At 53.4% G+C, this 17,938-nt stretch overlaps 4 protein-coding genes across 4 annotated transcripts; 2 read left to right on the top strand and 2 right to left on the bottom strand.

Moving 5' to 3' along the window:
- Positions 1 to 84: 84 nt before the first annotated feature.
- On the top strand, positions 85 to 1,722 carry LTS14_001760 (uncharacterized protein; the record flags this gene model as incomplete). Its single annotated transcript, XM_064834468.1, has 4 exons — positions 85 to 96; positions 150 to 263; positions 329 to 921; positions 975 to 1,722. The coding sequence occupies 4 exons, from the start codon at positions 85 to 87 to the stop codon at positions 1,720 to 1,722; spliced, it is 1,467 nt and encodes a 488-aa protein (XP_064698332.1).
- A 914-nt stretch (positions 1,723 to 2,636) lies between these two features.
- On the top strand, positions 2,637 to 4,779 carry LTS14_001759 (uncharacterized protein; the record flags this gene model as incomplete). The annotated part of the gene is made up of 2 exons (XM_064834467.1): positions 2,637 to 4,424; positions 4,483 to 4,779. The coding sequence occupies 2 exons, from the start codon at positions 2,637 to 2,639 to the stop codon at positions 4,777 to 4,779; spliced, it is 2,085 nt and encodes a 694-aa protein (XP_064698331.1).
- Positions 4,780 to 5,871: 1,092 nt separating this feature from the next.
- Positions 5,872 to 13,588, bottom strand: TAO3 (Cell morphogenesis protein PAG1; the record flags this gene model as incomplete). The annotated part of the gene is made up of 2 exons (XM_064834466.1): positions 5,872 to 13,472; positions 13,543 to 13,588. The coding sequence occupies 2 exons, from the start codon at positions 13,586 to 13,588 to the stop codon at positions 5,872 to 5,874; spliced, it is 7,647 nt and encodes a 2,548-aa protein (XP_064698330.1).
- A 1,286-nt stretch (positions 13,589 to 14,874) lies between these two features.
- On the bottom strand, positions 14,875 to 16,683 carry LTS14_001757 (uncharacterized protein; the record flags this gene model as incomplete). Its single annotated transcript, XM_064834465.1, has 3 exons — positions 14,875 to 15,567; positions 15,610 to 15,700; positions 15,755 to 16,683. 3 exons carry the CDS (start codon positions 16,681 to 16,683, stop codon positions 14,875 to 14,877), a joined length of 1,713 nt encoding a protein of 570 aa, XP_064698329.1.
- Positions 16,684 to 17,938: the final 1,255 nt, after the last annotated feature.

Below are 17,938 nucleotides of genomic sequence, written 5' to 3'. Positions count from 1 at the left end.
TAGATATCATCGTGGAAGACGATCGCGTTCAAGCCGCTTCGCACTCTGTCCCCCTCACTCTTTACAACCCCATTCAGCGCAATAATGGCTGAAGCGGTATGTGTGCTCTGTCGCACTCGGGTATCATGATATACTGACAACAAACCCAGCCTACCTTCGACCCTGCCCATCCTTGGGGTGGCAATAGTCGTAATGCTACAGTGGACGTGAACGCACAATACGCCGGACTAGAGTTCCACTATACCTACCTCATCTTCTGCGGAGTAAGTCACACGAACAGGTCAAACTTGCGCTCAGTAACATGGATTGAGCTGATTCTTGCTCACAGTTCATCGTCTGGCTCATCATCCCAGGTATCGGTCTTTTATACGGCGGCCTAGCGCGCCGCAAGAGCTCGCTCTCCCTACTCTTCCAATCCCTGATGGTAGCGGCCGTCACAACTTTCCAATGGATGTTCTGGGGCTACTCGCTCGCCTACAGCCGGACAGCCAACGCTTTCATTGGCGACCTGGCCAACTTCGGGATGATGAAAGTGCAAGCCGCGCCATCGCCCGGGTCGGCAGTGATTCCTGAAATCGTATTCTGCCTCTATCAGATGCTGTTCTGCGCCTGCACTGTGCAAATTGTAATTGGCGGGTCCTTTGAGCGCGGCAGGATTATCCCATCCCTTGTCTTCGGTTTCTGGTGGGCGACGATTGTGTACTGCCCTATCGCGTGCTGGACGTGGAACAGCAATGGCTGGCTCTACAATCTTCCCTCCCTCGACTTCGCGGGTGGAGGGCCAGTGCATATTGCTTCAGGGTGGGCGGCACTGGCGTATGCTTTCGTGCTTGGGAAGAGAAAGACGAAGGGTGAGAAGAGTCATGGGAAGCCGCATAATACTACTCTGGTGTTCCTTGGAACAGTGCTCATCTGGTTTGGGTACGTCGGGATCTTGTATACTGTGTGACGTGGACATGCTAACGATGTTACAGATGGTTCGGTTTCAATGGAGGGAGTGCGCTAAATGCTTCCGTCCGAGCTATGTATGCTGCCTTCAATACTAACACCGCTGCCTCGACCGGTGCAATAGGATGGGTACTAGTCGACTACATCCGCACGGGTGGAAAGTTCAGCGTGGTTGGGGCGTGTGAAGGAGCGATTGCTGGCCTGGTCGGCATTACTCCGGCAGCTGGCTACGTGAGCTGCTGGCCCGCTGCTCTGATTGGCTTCTTGACTGCTGTAGTCTGCGCGTGTCTGCAAAACCTCAACGACTGGCTACGCATCGATGAAGGTCTCTATGTCTTCAAGCTCCATGGCATAGGCGGCATGATCGGCTCGTTCCTCACTGGCATCTTCGCTGATTCGGCCATCTCTGCTCTTGATGGTGTGACGCTGGCGCCTGGTGGCTGGAACGGCAATGGTATCCAAGTTGGCAAGCAGTTTGCTGAGATCTGCGCGATCTCTGCTTACAGCTTCGTGGTCAGCTGTATCTTGCTGATGATCCTGAAGTATATTCCTGGGATGCATTTGAGGGTCAGCGAGGAGGCGGAGATGCATGGACTGGATCTCGATCAGTTCTTTGATGAGCAGATTGGTGAGGCGGACTGGGAGATGTGGTCTAAGGAGCACCCTGTCACCCATGGCATTGCTTTGGCGAGGAGTGGTGAGGGTGAGCACAGTGGCGGTTCGAGTATGGAGAGGGAGACTGTGCAAGCCGAGAGCAAGAAGACGGATGCTTAGACATCACCATGTTCGTCGGATAGACACGGGATAGAACGGATTCCATACCTGCCATGCAGTTGGCGTCATTCGCTTCTCACTTGTGAAAGAGCATCGGCGTTGTGAGTAACCAAGGTCTACTCAAGCGTTTAGCATGATGGTGAAGCGAAAGCGCTGACCATCTGCTCGCCACCACTGTCCCGCCGGTACCCCGTGAAGACACGAAAAGACCACGGATCTGCTTCCGCACAGGGCTGGAATACATGATGCCTAGATCCTACAAAGTCAATGGTGGAGCAGATGGTAAGACGGGAGGCCTCACAACTCATTACAACAGTCAGCTCGCGTACGCGCTCCCACGACAGTCAGCAGCAAGGTACGGGCAAGCCGAAATTATTCTTAGACATAATTGGTATAGCATGTGCCGTCCAAACACTCAGTCCTTCATTTATTATTGACACTTCCTCAACCATCAACGCTTGTTATCTCCCCGTCTCTCCTCCGCTCTCCGCCCACGATCGCACTTCGGCAGCCACAAGTCCCGATCGCTCACATCCTCGCCACGACCCCACCATCGCGCGAGCCACGTGAAGGTAAATATAATCGGCAAGCGTTCCTTCAACGATCCGACAGCAGCGGTCATAGATTCCGGACTGGCTTCTGTTGGACTAAAGTGCACGTGTTTTACGAGATTCGACTATCCAGCTGTCATCATTGCCGCTCGCTCTCGTATCCACTTTATTTCGATCGGAAGACAACCCTGCAGACCGCATCGGAACCGCGCTCGTTGCGTAACAAACTCGGGGCCAAGATCGTTCCATAATCTTCTACAGATCGGCACTTTTGTTTCAACCCTCGTTCATGCTGCTACTACTCAAGGCCACCGTTCGCAGTGTTCCTGTTTGATATACAAATCCGAGAAGCAGTAAACGATCATGGCGCAACTGGATACTCTGGACATTGTCGTCCTGGTAGCGCTGCTACTGGGCACGGTTGCCTACTTTACGAAAGGTACCTACTGGGCGGTGCAGAAGGATCCGTATGCCACATCTTTGGCCAACGGCCATGCCAAGGCAGGCAAGAGCAGAAATATCATCGAAAAGATGGATGAGAGCGGGAAGAACTGTGTCATCTTCTATGGCTCGCAGACTGGTACTGCCGAGGACTATGCATCACGATTGGCAAAGGAGGGCAGTTCGAGGTTCGGCTTAAAGACCATGACTGCGGATTTGGAGGAGTACGACTTCGAGAACCTTGACCAGTTTCCTGATGACAAGGTGGCCTTTTTCGTGCTTGCTACTTATGGCGAGGGTGAGCCAACGGACAATGCTGTTGAGTTCTACGAGTTCATCAGCGGCGATGATGTGTCTTTCAGCGAGAAGGGCGGTGCTGAGGACAAGGCCCTCGGCAGTCTTCAGTACGTCGCTTTCGGTCTCGGCAACAACACATACGAGCACTACAACTCGATGGTCCGCAACGTCTCCAAGTCCCTGGACCGTCTTGGTGCGAAGCGCATTGGTGATGCTGGTGAAGGAGACGATGGCGCTGGTACTATGGAAGAGGACTTTTTATCCTGGAAGGAGCCGATGTGGAGTGCTTTGGCTTCCTCTATGAATCTAGAGGAGCGTGAAGCGGTGTACGAGCCCGTGTTTGAAATCACAGAGAAGCCGGACATGAGTGCGGAGGAAGATACTGTCTACTTGGGTGAGCCGAACAAGAACCACTTGGAAGGCCAGCAGAAGGGTCCATACAACGCACACAACCCATATATCGCACCCATTGCCGAATCGAAGGAATTGTTCAACGATGAGACACGAAACTGCTTGCATATGGAAGTCGACATCTCCGGCTCCAACCTCTCGTATACCACTGGCGACCACATCGCTGTCTGGCCAACGAACGCCGGCAAGGAAGTGGAGCGCTTCGTCAACGCTCTTGGACTTCGCGAAAAGCGACACATGGTTATTGGAGTCAAGGGTCTCGATGCAACCGCAAAGGTCCCATTCCCATCGCCAACCACGTACGACGCCGTTGTCCGCTACCAGCTCGAGATCTGCGCTCCTCTATCCCGTCAATTCGTGGCTTCGCTCGCTCAATTTGCACCTAACGACTCCGTGAAGGCAGAGGTCACCAAGGCCGGCAATGACAAGGACTACTTCCAGGAACATGTCGCTTCAAAGAACTACAACATCGCACAATTCTTGGAAGCCATGGGCGGCGGCGCGCAGTGGACCAACATCCCATTCTCGCTCTTCATCGAATCTCTGCACAAGCTCCAGCCACGCTATTACTCTATCTCGTCCTCATCGCTGGTACAGAAGAACAAGATCTCCATCACCGCCGTCGTCGAATCGCTCGAGACTCCGAACGCACCAAACGTTGTCAAGGGTGTCACAACCAACTACCTCCTCGCTCTCAAGCAAAAGCAGCACGGTGACCCACACCCAGATCCTCACGGCCTAGACTACTCCATCACCGGCCCTCGCAACAAGTACGATGGTATCCATGTTCCAGTCCACGTCCGCCACTCAAATTTCAAGCTGCCTTCGGATCCTTCGCGACCTGTCATCATGATAGGTCCTGGGACTGGCGTTGCGCCTTTCCGTGGGTTCGTCCAGGAGCGCGCACAACAGGCTAAAGATGGCGAGAACGTGGGCAAGACGATTTTGTTCTTTGGGTGCAGGAAGCCGGAGGATGACTTCATGTATGAGGATGAGTGGAAGGTGAGTCTACAACACATCACAGACTTTGATGAGGACTCCTACTAATAGTGTTTTACAGCAATATGGCTCCGACCTAGGCGAGAACTTCGAACTCGTGACGGCCTTTTCTCGTTCCGGAGCCAGCAAAGTCTACGTCCAACACCGACTCAAGGAGCGAGCGGTCGAAGTCAACAAACTTCTGCTCGAGAAGGCGTACTTCTACGTCTGCGGTGATGCGGCGAACATGGCTCGCGAGGTCAATGAGGTCCTAGCCACGATTATCTCTGAGCAGAGAGGTGTGCCGAAGCAGAAGGCCGAGGAGATTGTGAAGAGTATGAGGAGCTCGAACCAGTATCAGGAGGATGTTTGGTCGTAGATGCAGTTGTGGGGGGGGGATGAAGGTGGAGCTGATTTGTTTGAGGGGAGGCTAGATATTGACTTATGATGAGAGGAGGAAGCATTTATGAAGCGTTTGGGTGGGTGCAGTTGGGTCTGTTGATAGATGGAGTATGGTGGTATATCTAGGCTTGACTTATCTGTTGAAGCGCTGTCCATATCAAAACAAGATTCTACGCATCTGTGTGGCTACCTCAGCATGCGCTGTCTTTGCAACCATGTAACGAGATATCGACTACTATAACTAAGTCAACAGAGACGGCAAACGTAGAAAAGAGATCTCGAGAAGCGTGTGCGCAAAGGGGAAAACCTCGACAGTTTAAAACCCCGACCCTTTTCTAGTTCGCCGCAGCTGTCGCCTTGATCTCCACTAGCTCCTCAATTCCACTTCACTCCTACTGTCTGTGCTCTGGCATCAACGTGGTCCAGCGTGGAAAGAGCGCGAGACTACCTGCTAAGAAGAGCTCCAGATGCTTGCGGTGATACAGTCCAGGATGATGTTAGTCATGTCTATCTGACAAGCCCAGCAGTTTGACATGCAGAGCACCTCAGTGATCGCCACTGAAAAAGGGTGTCAAGACAAAAACATGGTCACGGGAGGGATTGTGGCGCTGGCAGGAATCGAACTACAAACAAACACATATGAGAGTCAGTAACCATCTCAGACAAGACTCGGCCATCGTTGTCCTTACCACTGCATCCCTGCGTAACAGACTCAGCATGGTTAGGCGCGAGGATATGCAGGATCTTAACCATTGGACCCCAGCACCTTATTATGTCAGAGTAGAAAGACTCCCGCAATGTATACGTCAAGAAGACTATACCGAGGACGACCCAAGCGGGAGGAATGCTGGCAGTGGGTGGGCAGGAGCACTCGAGGAAGGCTTTGACAGTGGCAGTTGTGGCCCACCAAGTGTAAAGCGCGACACGGTCGAAACCCGACAGCTCAGGACATTTCCGTCCGATGGTAGATAGGCAACAAAGTACTGTCTGTGGGTATCTCGCCTAGTGTACAACAGATCGTTCGCTGTAACAGCACATATGTTACAAGCTTCAACAAAGGCTTTTGTCCTCATGGCTCGCCGCTCATAGGATCAAGCAGCCAGCTTTGAGGCACCCGAGGTACCTTCGGACTCTTCTGTGTCGCACTGATGAGACTTCTGGGAACATCCTGCCTCGTATTGCCACTCGACGTGAGGCGGCGGAGGCCTTGTTTCCAGCCCCGCAGGCCGGAAGCCTTGACCGTGTGCTGTGCTGACAGCGGCGGATCGTCTCCTGTGTTCGAGCGGCCGAAGGAGGAGGAGGAGTCATCGTCGGAGAAGGGCTCGGGCTCGTCACCAGCCTCGTCTCCGGACATGATGTCATTTGCCAGTCTTGGAGGACTGCGTTTGAGCGGCATCGCGGGCGAGGTGATGGATCTATTGTGCAGTCCAGGTCGTGCAGGAGGTGCCATCTTCTGCGCGAAGGCTCCGGGGTTCATGACTGTGTGTTTCTGGGCCGGCGGATACCGCATTTCGGACGTGGCAAAGCCACCTTGGAAAGAGGTGACGCTCGGGTTGCGTTTCAGCGACTGCAATATTGGCAAAGTCTGCTCGTTATACAGCCTTGCTCGCTCATCAGGGTGGCCAGTGGAGTTGCGTGAGTAGCCATCTGTGACGGGTGAAGGCTTGGGCTCGTCGAAAAAGTCGTCGAGATCCTCGAGCTTCTCGGCTAATTCGCCCATGTTGCCATCTGCACGTGTGTCATCCGACATCATGGTACCAGTGCGGTCCGTGAAGTATGAGTCGTAGCCATAGTCATCGCTATGGAACTCGATATCGGGACTGGCGTTCTCTTCTTGCACGCCGCCCAGACCGGTGTATGCCAAGGTGTAGAACACAGCGTGCACGTTGCTCCTTGTCTGCGCCGAATGTATGGCAGGCATCGGGATCGACCAGCCAGATTCTTCTGGAATGCCGTACAAGCTTTTCGTGCTCTCGTACTCCTTACGAGTAGCACGGCTCGAGTGCGAGCCTGCCATACTCATGCGTAAGTGCTTGTTGTCTAGTGGCGTGCCTGTCATTTCTATAACGTTGTCAAGGACCTCCAGTGCTTGCTGACAGTGGTCTGTCTGTAGTAGTCGAAGCAGAGGCGAGATGAGATCAGGCCCTTGGCTGGCAAATTCCGGCTTGCGCATATCCACGTCTGGCACTATTACGCACAGCACTTGCATAGTGGTGACCTTGAACCAATCTACTTGGTTATTGACCATTCCAAGCAAGAAGACTAGGCTGTGGAATTCGAGGGCTGGTAGGTAGGCTGCTCTGATGGCCTTGACAGAGCGAGACAGGAAGTCGCGGCGTGACCTTGTCTCTCCTTTGGCGAAGGTCAGAAGTATTTCTGCAAGTTCTGCATGGCCGTGACTCTCAGCTGCATAGCCAAGAGTCTCCGCTGAAATACGACAGTCTGTCTCGGGATCACGGCTGTCGAAGTAATGGAGATACCGGGGCAGGTTTGCCAGGAGTGTGAAGAGTAGTCGATCATCAAAGCCGACGATGTCGCCGGATGGGAGCTTGATGAGCTGCTCCATGACGTCCAATGTACGCTTCATAGATGTGCTAGAGCGTACACCCTTGAACAACAGCGAGTGCATACCCTGGAAGCCACCTTCCCATTTTGCTGGCTGACTTTCACGGAGAATCTTGAGCACAGCAGGATCACTGAGATCCATCTTGGTGAGCAGTAAGCTGAGCATGCTCATGCCTTCCTGGAATTCGCGCTCGAAGATAGTGTCAAGGCAGGCGCACGTTGTCCAGAACAGCTGCGGGTAGGCCAGCAAATCAAGCGGCGTCAGTGCATCAATGATGCTTCTCAGCGTCGTCAGGATCTCGAGCGAAAAGATTAAATAGTCATGGTTCTCGTCGTCCGCAATGGTGTTCGACAGACGTGCCAACATGTCCGCAAGCATCTGCTGATCCAGGGTGGTGGATATGCATCTGAAGACCTGGAAGGAGCGGCAGGCGATATGTCGGACAGCACAAGACGTCGCCCACTGCATAGTGACTTTACCCCATTCCTCCCGTAAGCCAGGGTATGTGACTGAGAAGATCTTGACGACTTCGTCCACAACATAAGCCATGGACTCGGACACAGCACGACTGGTCTCCTCGCCAGCACGGATCTCACTGTCCGTGTACGACCACATAATCTTGGGATCGTGCGTGCGGACCGAGTCGATGAAGTCCTCGATCGACTTCTTGTCGGGCTCGGTGCTGCCGGGCTCAATCTTGGAGATAACCAGCTCGTGGATCAAGTGCACCAGCATCTCTTTCGCTTGGTCCTGGACAATGCTGACATACTGATCCCATTGCACAAGTACGACCTGCAGGAGTGTAGGCACCTTATCCGCTGGCAGCTGAATGGGCGACACCACAAGATCGACCAGCAGGATCATGCTGAGCTGACCCAGCGACATGCTCGTTTGCTTGGCACCTCCTGGCAAGACCAGCGCAAGGTCTGCAATATACGGTAGCTGTGCTGTGTCGATGGGCGCCTGTGCTGGCTCACGCCTCTCGGCGACCATTGTCTTCGGATGGATCTGCAAAAGCAAATACTCTACTACTCGCGCTCCAGCCGGTGTCTTGGACAAGAAGACAACCACCTGCTTGGCGTATAGCACGAAGTTATGCTCCTTTCGCTCCAAGCAGATCATGATGATGAAGTCGAGGACAAGTTGTACATTACCAGCATACGGTCCTGTAGCAAGAGCTTGCCACAAAGCTTGAATCTCGTTGTGCAAAGTAATGCTGCTCTTGGCCGTGATCTCGAAGAGATTGACCAACAGCATATATGATGTTGCTGTGGGTCCACCATTCGGATCAAGCTGAAGCTCGATTGTCTGAATCCAAGGCAGCATACCCGTCACCATGTTGCGCTGATGATCAGGCTGCAGCTCATTGAAGTATGCTGAGAACTCAGAAAAGACGTGAAAGGCGAGCTCAGGGTGCTGCTTCGATAGTCGCCTCGAGATCTCGAATTGTGCAAGCTTGTACACCGCGGTCGTCTTGTCGGAGACGCTGATGTCGAGATCTTGTAATTTTGAAGTCTTGCCTTGTCGCTCTTCAAGCGTTCGTAGTAGTCGTTCCGAGCGCATGCGGATATTGCTGTCCTCGTTGCCGAGTGTGTAGAGTCCAGCGCACAAGATCTTCCAGAAAGGTGTCGTGACGTTCTCGTGGTCTGTCAACACCTTTGTGACGACCTCGAAATAGCTCGTCAAAGCTTTGGGCGTCCTCGCGATGTAGCACATGCGCAGTGTCTGTGCCATGATATAGGGCTGGTCAACATTGTGCACGATGAGGTTCTGTAGCGCTCTGCGACCGATCGCGTGCATCCGATCACTCGGCGAGTCGAAGATTGAAGACACCCATGTGAGCATTCGCCGCACATCGAACTGCATGAGTATCTTCTTGTCGGCGACAAAGTTTAGCGGTCCAGCACATAGAGCTGCCATGGCGCTCAGTGCTGCAAGCTGCAGCTCGCTCTTCTCCTTCTCGAGTGCGGAGTTGACGATGCCACGACTTCGCAGATCCTGCTCACGATCGAGCAGTGACCTGCGGAGGTGGTCCTCTTGCCTACGTAGCTGCGGCTCGTGCGGTGAGAAGCCACACCAGTTCTCCATCAGTGCAAAGGTAGCTTGTCGTGATTGGAACGAGACCCAGCGGGAAGAATCTTTGACCTTCCGTGCAGTCTCGTAGAAGGTCTCGACCAGCGTGCAGTAATGCGTCCGCAGCTTCTGAAATTCGAGCTCCCCTTGAATCTCTGTATCGCTCAGGAAAAGCCGCAGGTGCTTTGTGTAGTCGACAATGTAGGTCAACGGATACTCTTGGCCGAGTAGCTTCTCAAGCTGCAACTGTTGACAGGTGAGACTAAGCAGATGCGTGATCTCAGTGCGTAGGAAATCAGTCCTGCGACTTCGTCGCGGAATGCTCACACTTCTCTGGTGAGCATTCAGGCGCTCCTTAGCCTCACTGCTACACTGTGCAACATATGGCTGCAAGCACTCTAGCAGAGTTGGGAACATATCGACATTCGTGGCGCCGAGTCCCACAGCGGCCGCACCACGGATGGCAGCATTCGCAACCGCCAAAAAAGGCACTACCCGCGAGAAGAGCTCATTGGCAGAGGCGATTTTGTCCTGGCTAGTGGCTGAAGACTTCGAGCTCTTGCGTGTGTGCTGGGAGCTCTGGCTAGGTGCGGGTGCATGATTTGCACTGCCGCCAGTATTCGTCAATGTCGTGCAGGCGAATACCAGATGGATCTTCCATTGTTCTATAATGACGTCCGGAGCCGAAGTCGCCACTCTACCTGCTGGCTTAACAGGCGCAAATGCCTGTTCTATGGCGTTGTACGGTGTAGAGCGGAAACCATCAGCGAGATTGGCGATATTTTTGTGACTGTGGGATAGCCGGAGGCAGACAAGCTCCCTCGTGAGCGTCACGGCGCTGCTCAGCTGTGAGCTCAATTGTATGAGGTTCGGAAACAGCTTGAACCAGAGATTGGTGTCGTGCGCAATTTCACTGCTGCAGAGCTCGACGAGTGTGCTGTTCAAATTACTCTTCCGCAAGCCCTTCTGGAGTCTACTTCGTTCTGCCAACGACAGCCGCTCATCGTTGACGTCAATTACTTGCTGTGAGCTACCTTCCAGAATGCTGATGATTCTTCTGGTTGGCTTGCCCAACGCTGTATCGAATTTGTTGATCAATCGGAGCACCGTCACTGCAATTGCGCGGACTACTCGAGAGGGCGAGCAAAGAAAGAACAATCCATGCGATTCGACCTCATCTACATGTGCTAGGATTCCGGATAGGTCTAGAGGTAGTTGCCGGGTTGTGGAGTCTGCATCGTCAACAGCAGGCTCAGCATTGACCTTACGCGTCCGTTGCTGAATGTCGTCGATCCAGATTTGAAGGAGCTCAACATACAATTTCAAGGTGTTTTCGATGTGACCAGGACCAAGCAGGCTGCCATCAGACACAGTAGCATATCTGTCATCGAAGTTGAAGATGAACCGCGCAAAGCCAATAGTCACTTGTTGTGCGTGCGACTGACGGGCGATGGATTTGAGCGACTGGGCAGACGAGTTTGCGATATGTGACTGAACATGCGCAGTACCGGTGCAAAGCAAATTGACAAGTGGCGTTATTGGCAGATGCGGCGACAAGCAGCGTGGTAGAGCTTCGACGGCCACATGCAGCAGATCGTAGTAGTGCTGGCGGAGATCGGTAGGATTGAGGAAGTCCTCACGCTTGGTAAAATTGAAGGCTTCCGCCATAGGCGTCTTGGGCGTATGGGATGCAAACTTCTCTTCCAATACCGCTTGGCCGCCGAAAGTGTTATCGCAGATGATAGTAAGCTTGCCCAATATCTGGCAAAATTTGTTATAGTACTCTTTCGTGATGTCGTCCAGGTTTGCGATCATTACAGGTCGTGAAAGTAGTTCTGTACGGCCCGCAGATACTGCAAAGCCTTGCGAGCGAGTCCGCCGATGTGTCATTGGCGAGCGCGTGGATGGGTCGGTGAGCGCATCGCATTCGAACCCGGTCGGGAAAGGTGGCGCTTCGCCCTTCTCCAGATCAGACATGACTGCTAGAAATGCTCGAATTGCTATGACTGTCTTCTCGGGGTCCAGATTCTCGATTCGCAGATCTCTTTCGGGTCCAGAGAAGAGCTCGGCATTCATCAATGGGAAGATGATGGTTCGAAAGCACAGGTCTTGATAGCTGAAGCCGATGATGCGAATCAACTGTATGAGCGGATCGGCAATCACAGGATCAGTCGAGATGAGCACACGCTTGCCACCCTGGAAGACGAGTCGGACAATTTCGTCCAGTTTTCGAGCGACGGACGCTCGAGAGTCTGACAATCGGTACAGATACCGCCATACCAGCCGACAAACTGCTTTCAGCGTGTGGGACCGACCAGCTCTGTCTCTCGCCTTCGGCTGCACAGATGTGATGAGTGGCAACCATTGGTTTGCGAACTGTTCTCCCGGCGATACACAGAGCAGCACCGCTTGTAGAGGGTAAATATATGGCCAATGGTCTGCTTTCGAGAGCATTTGCGTAAGCTTGGGCTGGATGATATTGACGACTTCCCGCCATCGCGGCGAGTTGAGCTCGGAGGTGGCATTGGCTGCAATCGGGAGCATGAGACGCTCGAATAACTCAGCATATGCATGCTTCATGACCCGGCCATGCACTTCGGCAAAGAATTTGGCGAGGGTGCGCATAGTGTCACAAGCATGTGACCAAGCATCGTCCGGCTTTGTGTGTACCTTCAGCCATCGCATACTCTTTACAAGTAATGCCGTCTTGGTGGCCAGTCTCGGGTCCGCCAGACCTTTGATCGACAGTCGTTGCTGTGCCCTCTCCAGATCTTTGACGAACCGATCTGCAACTTCCGCAAATCTCACACCACTCATCACACCAAGAAGCTGACCTCGTATCTCCCAATTGGCGTGTATCACAGGAGAGGTGAGCAGCAAGTCTGGATCAGCACTCTGCAATTGCCCGTATATAACATCCTCAAGCCGTCCAGCTGTGTTGAGGTTGCCGTCGGGCCCATTCAACGCTTTGAGAGTAGTCTGGCCAATAATCTCGATGAGCACGCGACACAATATATAGATCGAGATAGTCGACCGCGAGTCAGCTAGTGACATCTCTTGTTCCTTCATGACAACATCATGGTTGATCGGTGGAGGCGCAATACCCTGCGTTACTCCACGTTGGGTGACCATGGCACTTTCTCGCATCTTCTGAAGCTCGATATATAGGTTGTTAGCAATATCGGCCTTCTTCTTTCGCCAGTGTATCACAGAGTCGATCAACGAATTGGGCTTGTGGCGGTTGATGTGTCCGAGAGACGATATCAGTTGATCGAACGAGATGTCGGCGCCCGGACCACATATATTCTCCACTCGTGGCTCAGGCTCACCAGCGCGCGGTATACATCGTTCAATGCGATCGTCTGCCTCCGCAATGAACGAGGTAAACAAGTGGTGCAGAGCGTACTCCCCGACCGTCTTCAGCTCTTGCTGGCCATGGACACGTGACTGTGATCGGTTGTGCTCATGACTGCGCTTCACTCTACCGCTGTGCATGCGCTCTGGCCGCCTGTGCGTGGCCGCATTCTCGAAACTGCGATTTCCCGGCAGACCATGTCCATTGCTATGCAAGGTCGACATCGATGGACTCTTCTTCAGTATTGGTGCCCCATTGCCAGCCGCGTTCTCCACAGCACCGTTGGCCATAGCCCGGTGTGGGCTCAACGGGCTCGTATTCGTGGAGGCCAGCAAGCTAGCATTCCGCGAATGCTGCACCCCATGCACGATAGACGTCTGCCTATGGTGTCCGTACAACGATGGCTTCCTCTCCACTTCCAAGCTCTGCTTCGACCTCACCTGCCCACTCGGCGTGAGACCTCGTGGCGACCCATTCTGCGGGCTCGTCGCACTCAACGCCCGCCCTCGTGTGCCAGCATGGTCGCGAGCCGCCGCAAAAGGTGCAGTCGGCGGCGCAATGAGCAATGGCTCAGGTGGAGGACTAGAGCTCAGGTCAATGGCTGATGAGGATGTATTGAGCGGCGCATGGGTGGCCGATATGGGTATAGCTCGTCCCGTCGACGGCGATGGAACTGCTGTGAAGACGCACGATATCGTCAGCGCAAATTCCTTATATAATCAGACACTTTCCACCACCTGCCCTACACCCAAATGCTAAGCACGAAGTGGTTGGTGGACCCTCCTCAGACATACGTGGGCGCAATCTCCGTGGCACACGAGGGCGGGCGAAACATACTCATCCTAATAACCAGCTGCGTGGTGGCATTTGCGCCAAGATCCTCCTCCCTTCATATCACCCGTTTCACGCCTTCATACCCAAGCAATGAGATCCAGATAGGCGACAGTGATTATGATAGTAGGAAGCCATATGGCACTCCTCCTAGTAAAAGAAGATAGAACAGAGCACGCTGCCAAACCCGCCTACGCAAGCTTCCAGAATACCCGCGGCCGCGAAAGACGTTGTGCCTTGCATTTGCACTATACCGCTTTCAGGAACAGCCGTTTCACGTACGAAAACTTAAATCAGGGGTTTCATAGCGTGCAACTTCCGACGAATCAAAGTCTGGCCGTAGCCGCATAACATGGCGTTCTTCCTTCTGGACCGCCACGCATGTGGAGTGACGAGTCGAATACATGGCTCTTGAACACCATTCGATAACGGACCAGGTCATGTGGTGATGCGTGATGTGTCTGTCTGTCGTGTCCGGTCGTATATTGGTTGCTGCAAGACGCAACATTAGCGTGCCGTGGTTAAGCTCTTGCCAACAAGCAGTGATGAGGGCGACTGGTGAGCACACGATGCAGGACCTCGCTGACTGACGAACGTAATACGAGCAGTGCTGACGATCACACGAAGCGATACTGAGGAGAAGTGGCAAGACCAACAGTTCACCAGCAATGGTAATACATAGTGCTATCTTCACTCCCTACATCATTCTCCTGTATACCATGAACAAACAAAAAGACCTCTTATATGACCTTCATCAACGAGTCGTGGAGAGACAGCACCATTACCATTAGCAAACCGCCCACGCATGCAAAACGCACAAAGTAGCTCGCGAGAGCCAGTCCAAGAACGATCTTTTTGTCGAGTCCGATCGCCATGGCAAGTAAGGTGTGCCGCCAGCAGAAGAAGAGCAAGGAGCAAGAAGCAGCAGTTGTAAGCATAAGAAATTGACGTAGACACAGATAGCCATCTGCAGATACAGGTCCGAAGATATGTGAGTTTTCGAGGCGACCAAGATATGGCGGCGTACACATGATCGATGTGGAAGTGATGTATGTGTGCTGAGGTATGTTGAGGTCTGGTGACGAAGCAAGCAAGCGATGTGTGTTCTTGCAAGGTAGAAGAGCGCCAGTAATGCATGCTCTCATGCGGGATCATTAGTCGTGTTGGCGATTCATGGCGTCGTGGTGATGTACATGAATCTTCGGCGTGAAGACTGTAGCGATGGATTGGTATGACGACGATGGCATCTACTCCTGCTCGTTGGCAGTGGCAGAGTCGACAGGGCTGACGACAGGGACACCACCCGAGGTAGTAGCAGGCTTGCTGTCGGCGGCTTCATCATGCGTGGGCTTCAGACCCTCCCCAGCAGCACCATTGTCGCCTGTGTATGGAGCAGTTCCACCGAGTGGGCTGCGGCCAGGACCTTGCTTGATGACAGACTGAGCCCAGCGTTGGCCTTGACCAGGAGCACTGGCCGTGGTGCCCAAATACTGCTCGAACTCGTTCGCGCCTGCAGTATCGTTGATGGTGGTCCCGGCAAAGGGGATGCGGCCTTGACGCCATGCCTGGGTGGCGTACTCGTACTCAGCAGAACGGAATTGGCGAGCAGCCTGAGTCTGCTGCTTGAGTGACTTCTGCTCCTGGGTGTCGGCGAAACGGATTTGAATCTGAAGATCCTCGTCGTTGGCCTTGATCGCGTGGTTGTTGAAAGTCCTGATGACCTCCTCGCAGACCTCACGAGAATCGAAGCGGGCGAAGCCAACACCGCGGCCATGGCCGTTCTTGTCGCGAAGGATTCGTGTAGAGCAGACATTGTGTGGAGCAAACAGGTTGGCAAGCTCGTGCTCGTTCATGGTCTTCGGCAGATTTGAGACGTACAAGTTGGTGTTATCATCGTTGGCGAAGGTCTTGAGCTTGGAGTAGAACGACTCCTGTTCGGTCTGTCAGCGATGGACGTGTCATGTGTCGTGGATCGAACTTACCCGAGCGAAGCTGACTTCATACCCAAGATAGTGGAACCCACGAATGCAGTTCTCAGCATCCTCGTAGTTGTGATACTTGACGAAACCAAAGCTGATGGAGATCAGCGAGGTCAAGGTGAGCATTCAACATGATCCAGGAACTCACCCTTTGCACAACCCATTGTTCATGTCGATGATGGACTTGGAGCTCTTGATATCACCAAAACGCGTGCCCCAAGTCTCAAGCATCTTGTCGGTGGTCTCCGGCAGCAGTCCACGGATGTAGACGTTGGTCTCACCACGTTGGTTCTCCAGAGCACGATCCAGAGGCTTGAGCGGTGACGATGGGGCCGGGATAGCACGTGGAATGGCAGGCTCACGAGAGAGCAAGAGCTTGATGCGTGGAGAGACGTCGCCCATCTCTGGCTGCTTGGCCACGGACATGCCGTAAGGACCCATCATAGAAGTCGGCGAGGGTGTGCTGTGAGTGAAGACACCACTGGGAGAGCGGTTAATGGCGACGGCACCGTGGGCAAAATTCGGGTAGCTGGCGTACGAAGGAGTGGCAGGCTGATCATTCTCGTTGGAGGAGATCGAGTCACGGCGAGGAGTGATAAGCGTCGGAACCTCCGCGGTGGCAACAGTGGTCGGCGTCCAGTTCTGGGACAATGGGCTGTTGTCATGCTGCTGCTGATAGCCTTGGTAGTTCATCTGGGGAATGAATTGGCTTGCGTGAGGTGTGTACATGCTCTGCGTGTGGGCAGTAGTGGCAGCGTTGTTGTAGCCATTAGGGTAGGCATATTGAGCGGCGCCACCGTAGTAGGCGGTTGGCAGGCTGGCGATAGGCATCCCGCTGTAATTGGCAGCACCAGAAGTGGTCATGGCAGTCTTGGCCTGGGCGGCGAAGGTCTGGTTCTGCAGGTTCATGCCTTGGAAACCATGAGCGAGCGTCGAGAGGTCTGCGTTCGGATTGTGATGCATGCCTCCATAGGGTTGTCCGCGAGCGGCGTACTGGTTGCCGTACATGTTGCCCGTGCCATAGTTGCCCATCTGGCGGTTGTAGCTGTTGTTCTTGTTGTCTGCCATGGAAGCCATTTCTGTCCAAGTCAGCTGCATGCTTGCATAGGTGTTGGTGCGTGGGCCGAGTTGAAGGTGGTTGCCGCGTCCTCGGCGTGGATAAGCCATATATGGGTAATGTTTCGAGGGTGGCAAAGGGAGTCCGGAGACGTTAATGCAGTCAAGCATGGATATGAAGCTTACCGTTGCTTCGTATGTTGCTGTGCTTGTGGTGATGAGAGTGAGATCCAAGTGTCAAATCCTTGCCTGCCATAGAGATCAGTCACTGAACAAGCAAGATGGTACACAAGCCAGAGGAGTGAAGCCCAACCTATGAAGCCTGCTGAGGACGGTAGAGTCGTGATGATGGTCGTGTGACTGGTGACGGCGAGGTCGAAGACGATGCAGATAGCACGTAAAGGAGTGTCTGAAGTGGATGGTATGCTACCAAGCTGGTCAGTGGATGAAAGGAGTGGTGAAGAAGGGAATGGTGGTTGATGTTGGTGGTGATGAAGAAGAAAGTTAGTGAAGTGAGGATTTGTTGACAGGTCAGAATTCGGAGGCTAGGGTAGCTCGGACTGTGTGCTGTGAGGAAGGAAGGTACTCATGCCGAAGACGTACCGTATGGCAAGTCTAGTGTCGCCTCCTGCTGCCAGAGAGTACGAGTCCGACTTCGGTGGCCAGTCGTCCTTGTGTGATAGTTGAAGTGAGGTAGTCGTCGCCCGGGCTTCGTGGCAAGTAGCGGTCGTCAAGCCGTGACTGTCGGTCTGATGATCGATGGGGAACACCAAGACCACGTGGAAGCGATATCGCAGTCTGTATTGCTGTGATTGTTGTCAATAGCGATACCGTCAGTAGCGATGGACAGCAAAAACACTACACAAAGGCAAGAACGCAGCTGAAGTTGTAATCAGAAGAATGAAGAAGGAGATCTCCTCAAATCTGCGAAGCCTTGCAAATGTCATGCGCTAGGACGTGGTTACACCAAGACATTCATTGTCATTTGTGTACCTCTCCACCGCTGCAAGTCTAACCGAGAGGATATGCCCAACGTCACTCGATCCGATGCTCATTGCACGAGGGTCGAGTACCATAACGCCACCATACGCCCTTACGGCAGTCGTGCTTCACAGCTCATTGCTCGCTCCTGTCTGTCCAGATTTTGCTCCTTCCCCACCTTTACAATGGCATTGGAAAGCCGTGATATCGATAGTCTTGCTCCTCTCTGCAACTCACTTCAACACTGCTGCTTTGTGACATATCGCATGGAGTCGACATTCGCACCTGCCCAAAC

The sequence above is a fragment of the Recurvomyces mirabilis genome, assembly GCF_035927965.1.
Source record: "Recurvomyces mirabilis strain CCFEE 5264 chromosome Unknown scaffold_3, whole genome shotgun sequence".
NCBI lineage: Eukaryota > Fungi > Ascomycota > Dothideomycetes > Mycosphaerellales > Teratosphaeriaceae > Recurvomyces > Recurvomyces mirabilis.
Note: the sequence above shows the minus strand (reverse complement) of the source record. Positions and strands in the feature narration are given on the sequence as shown.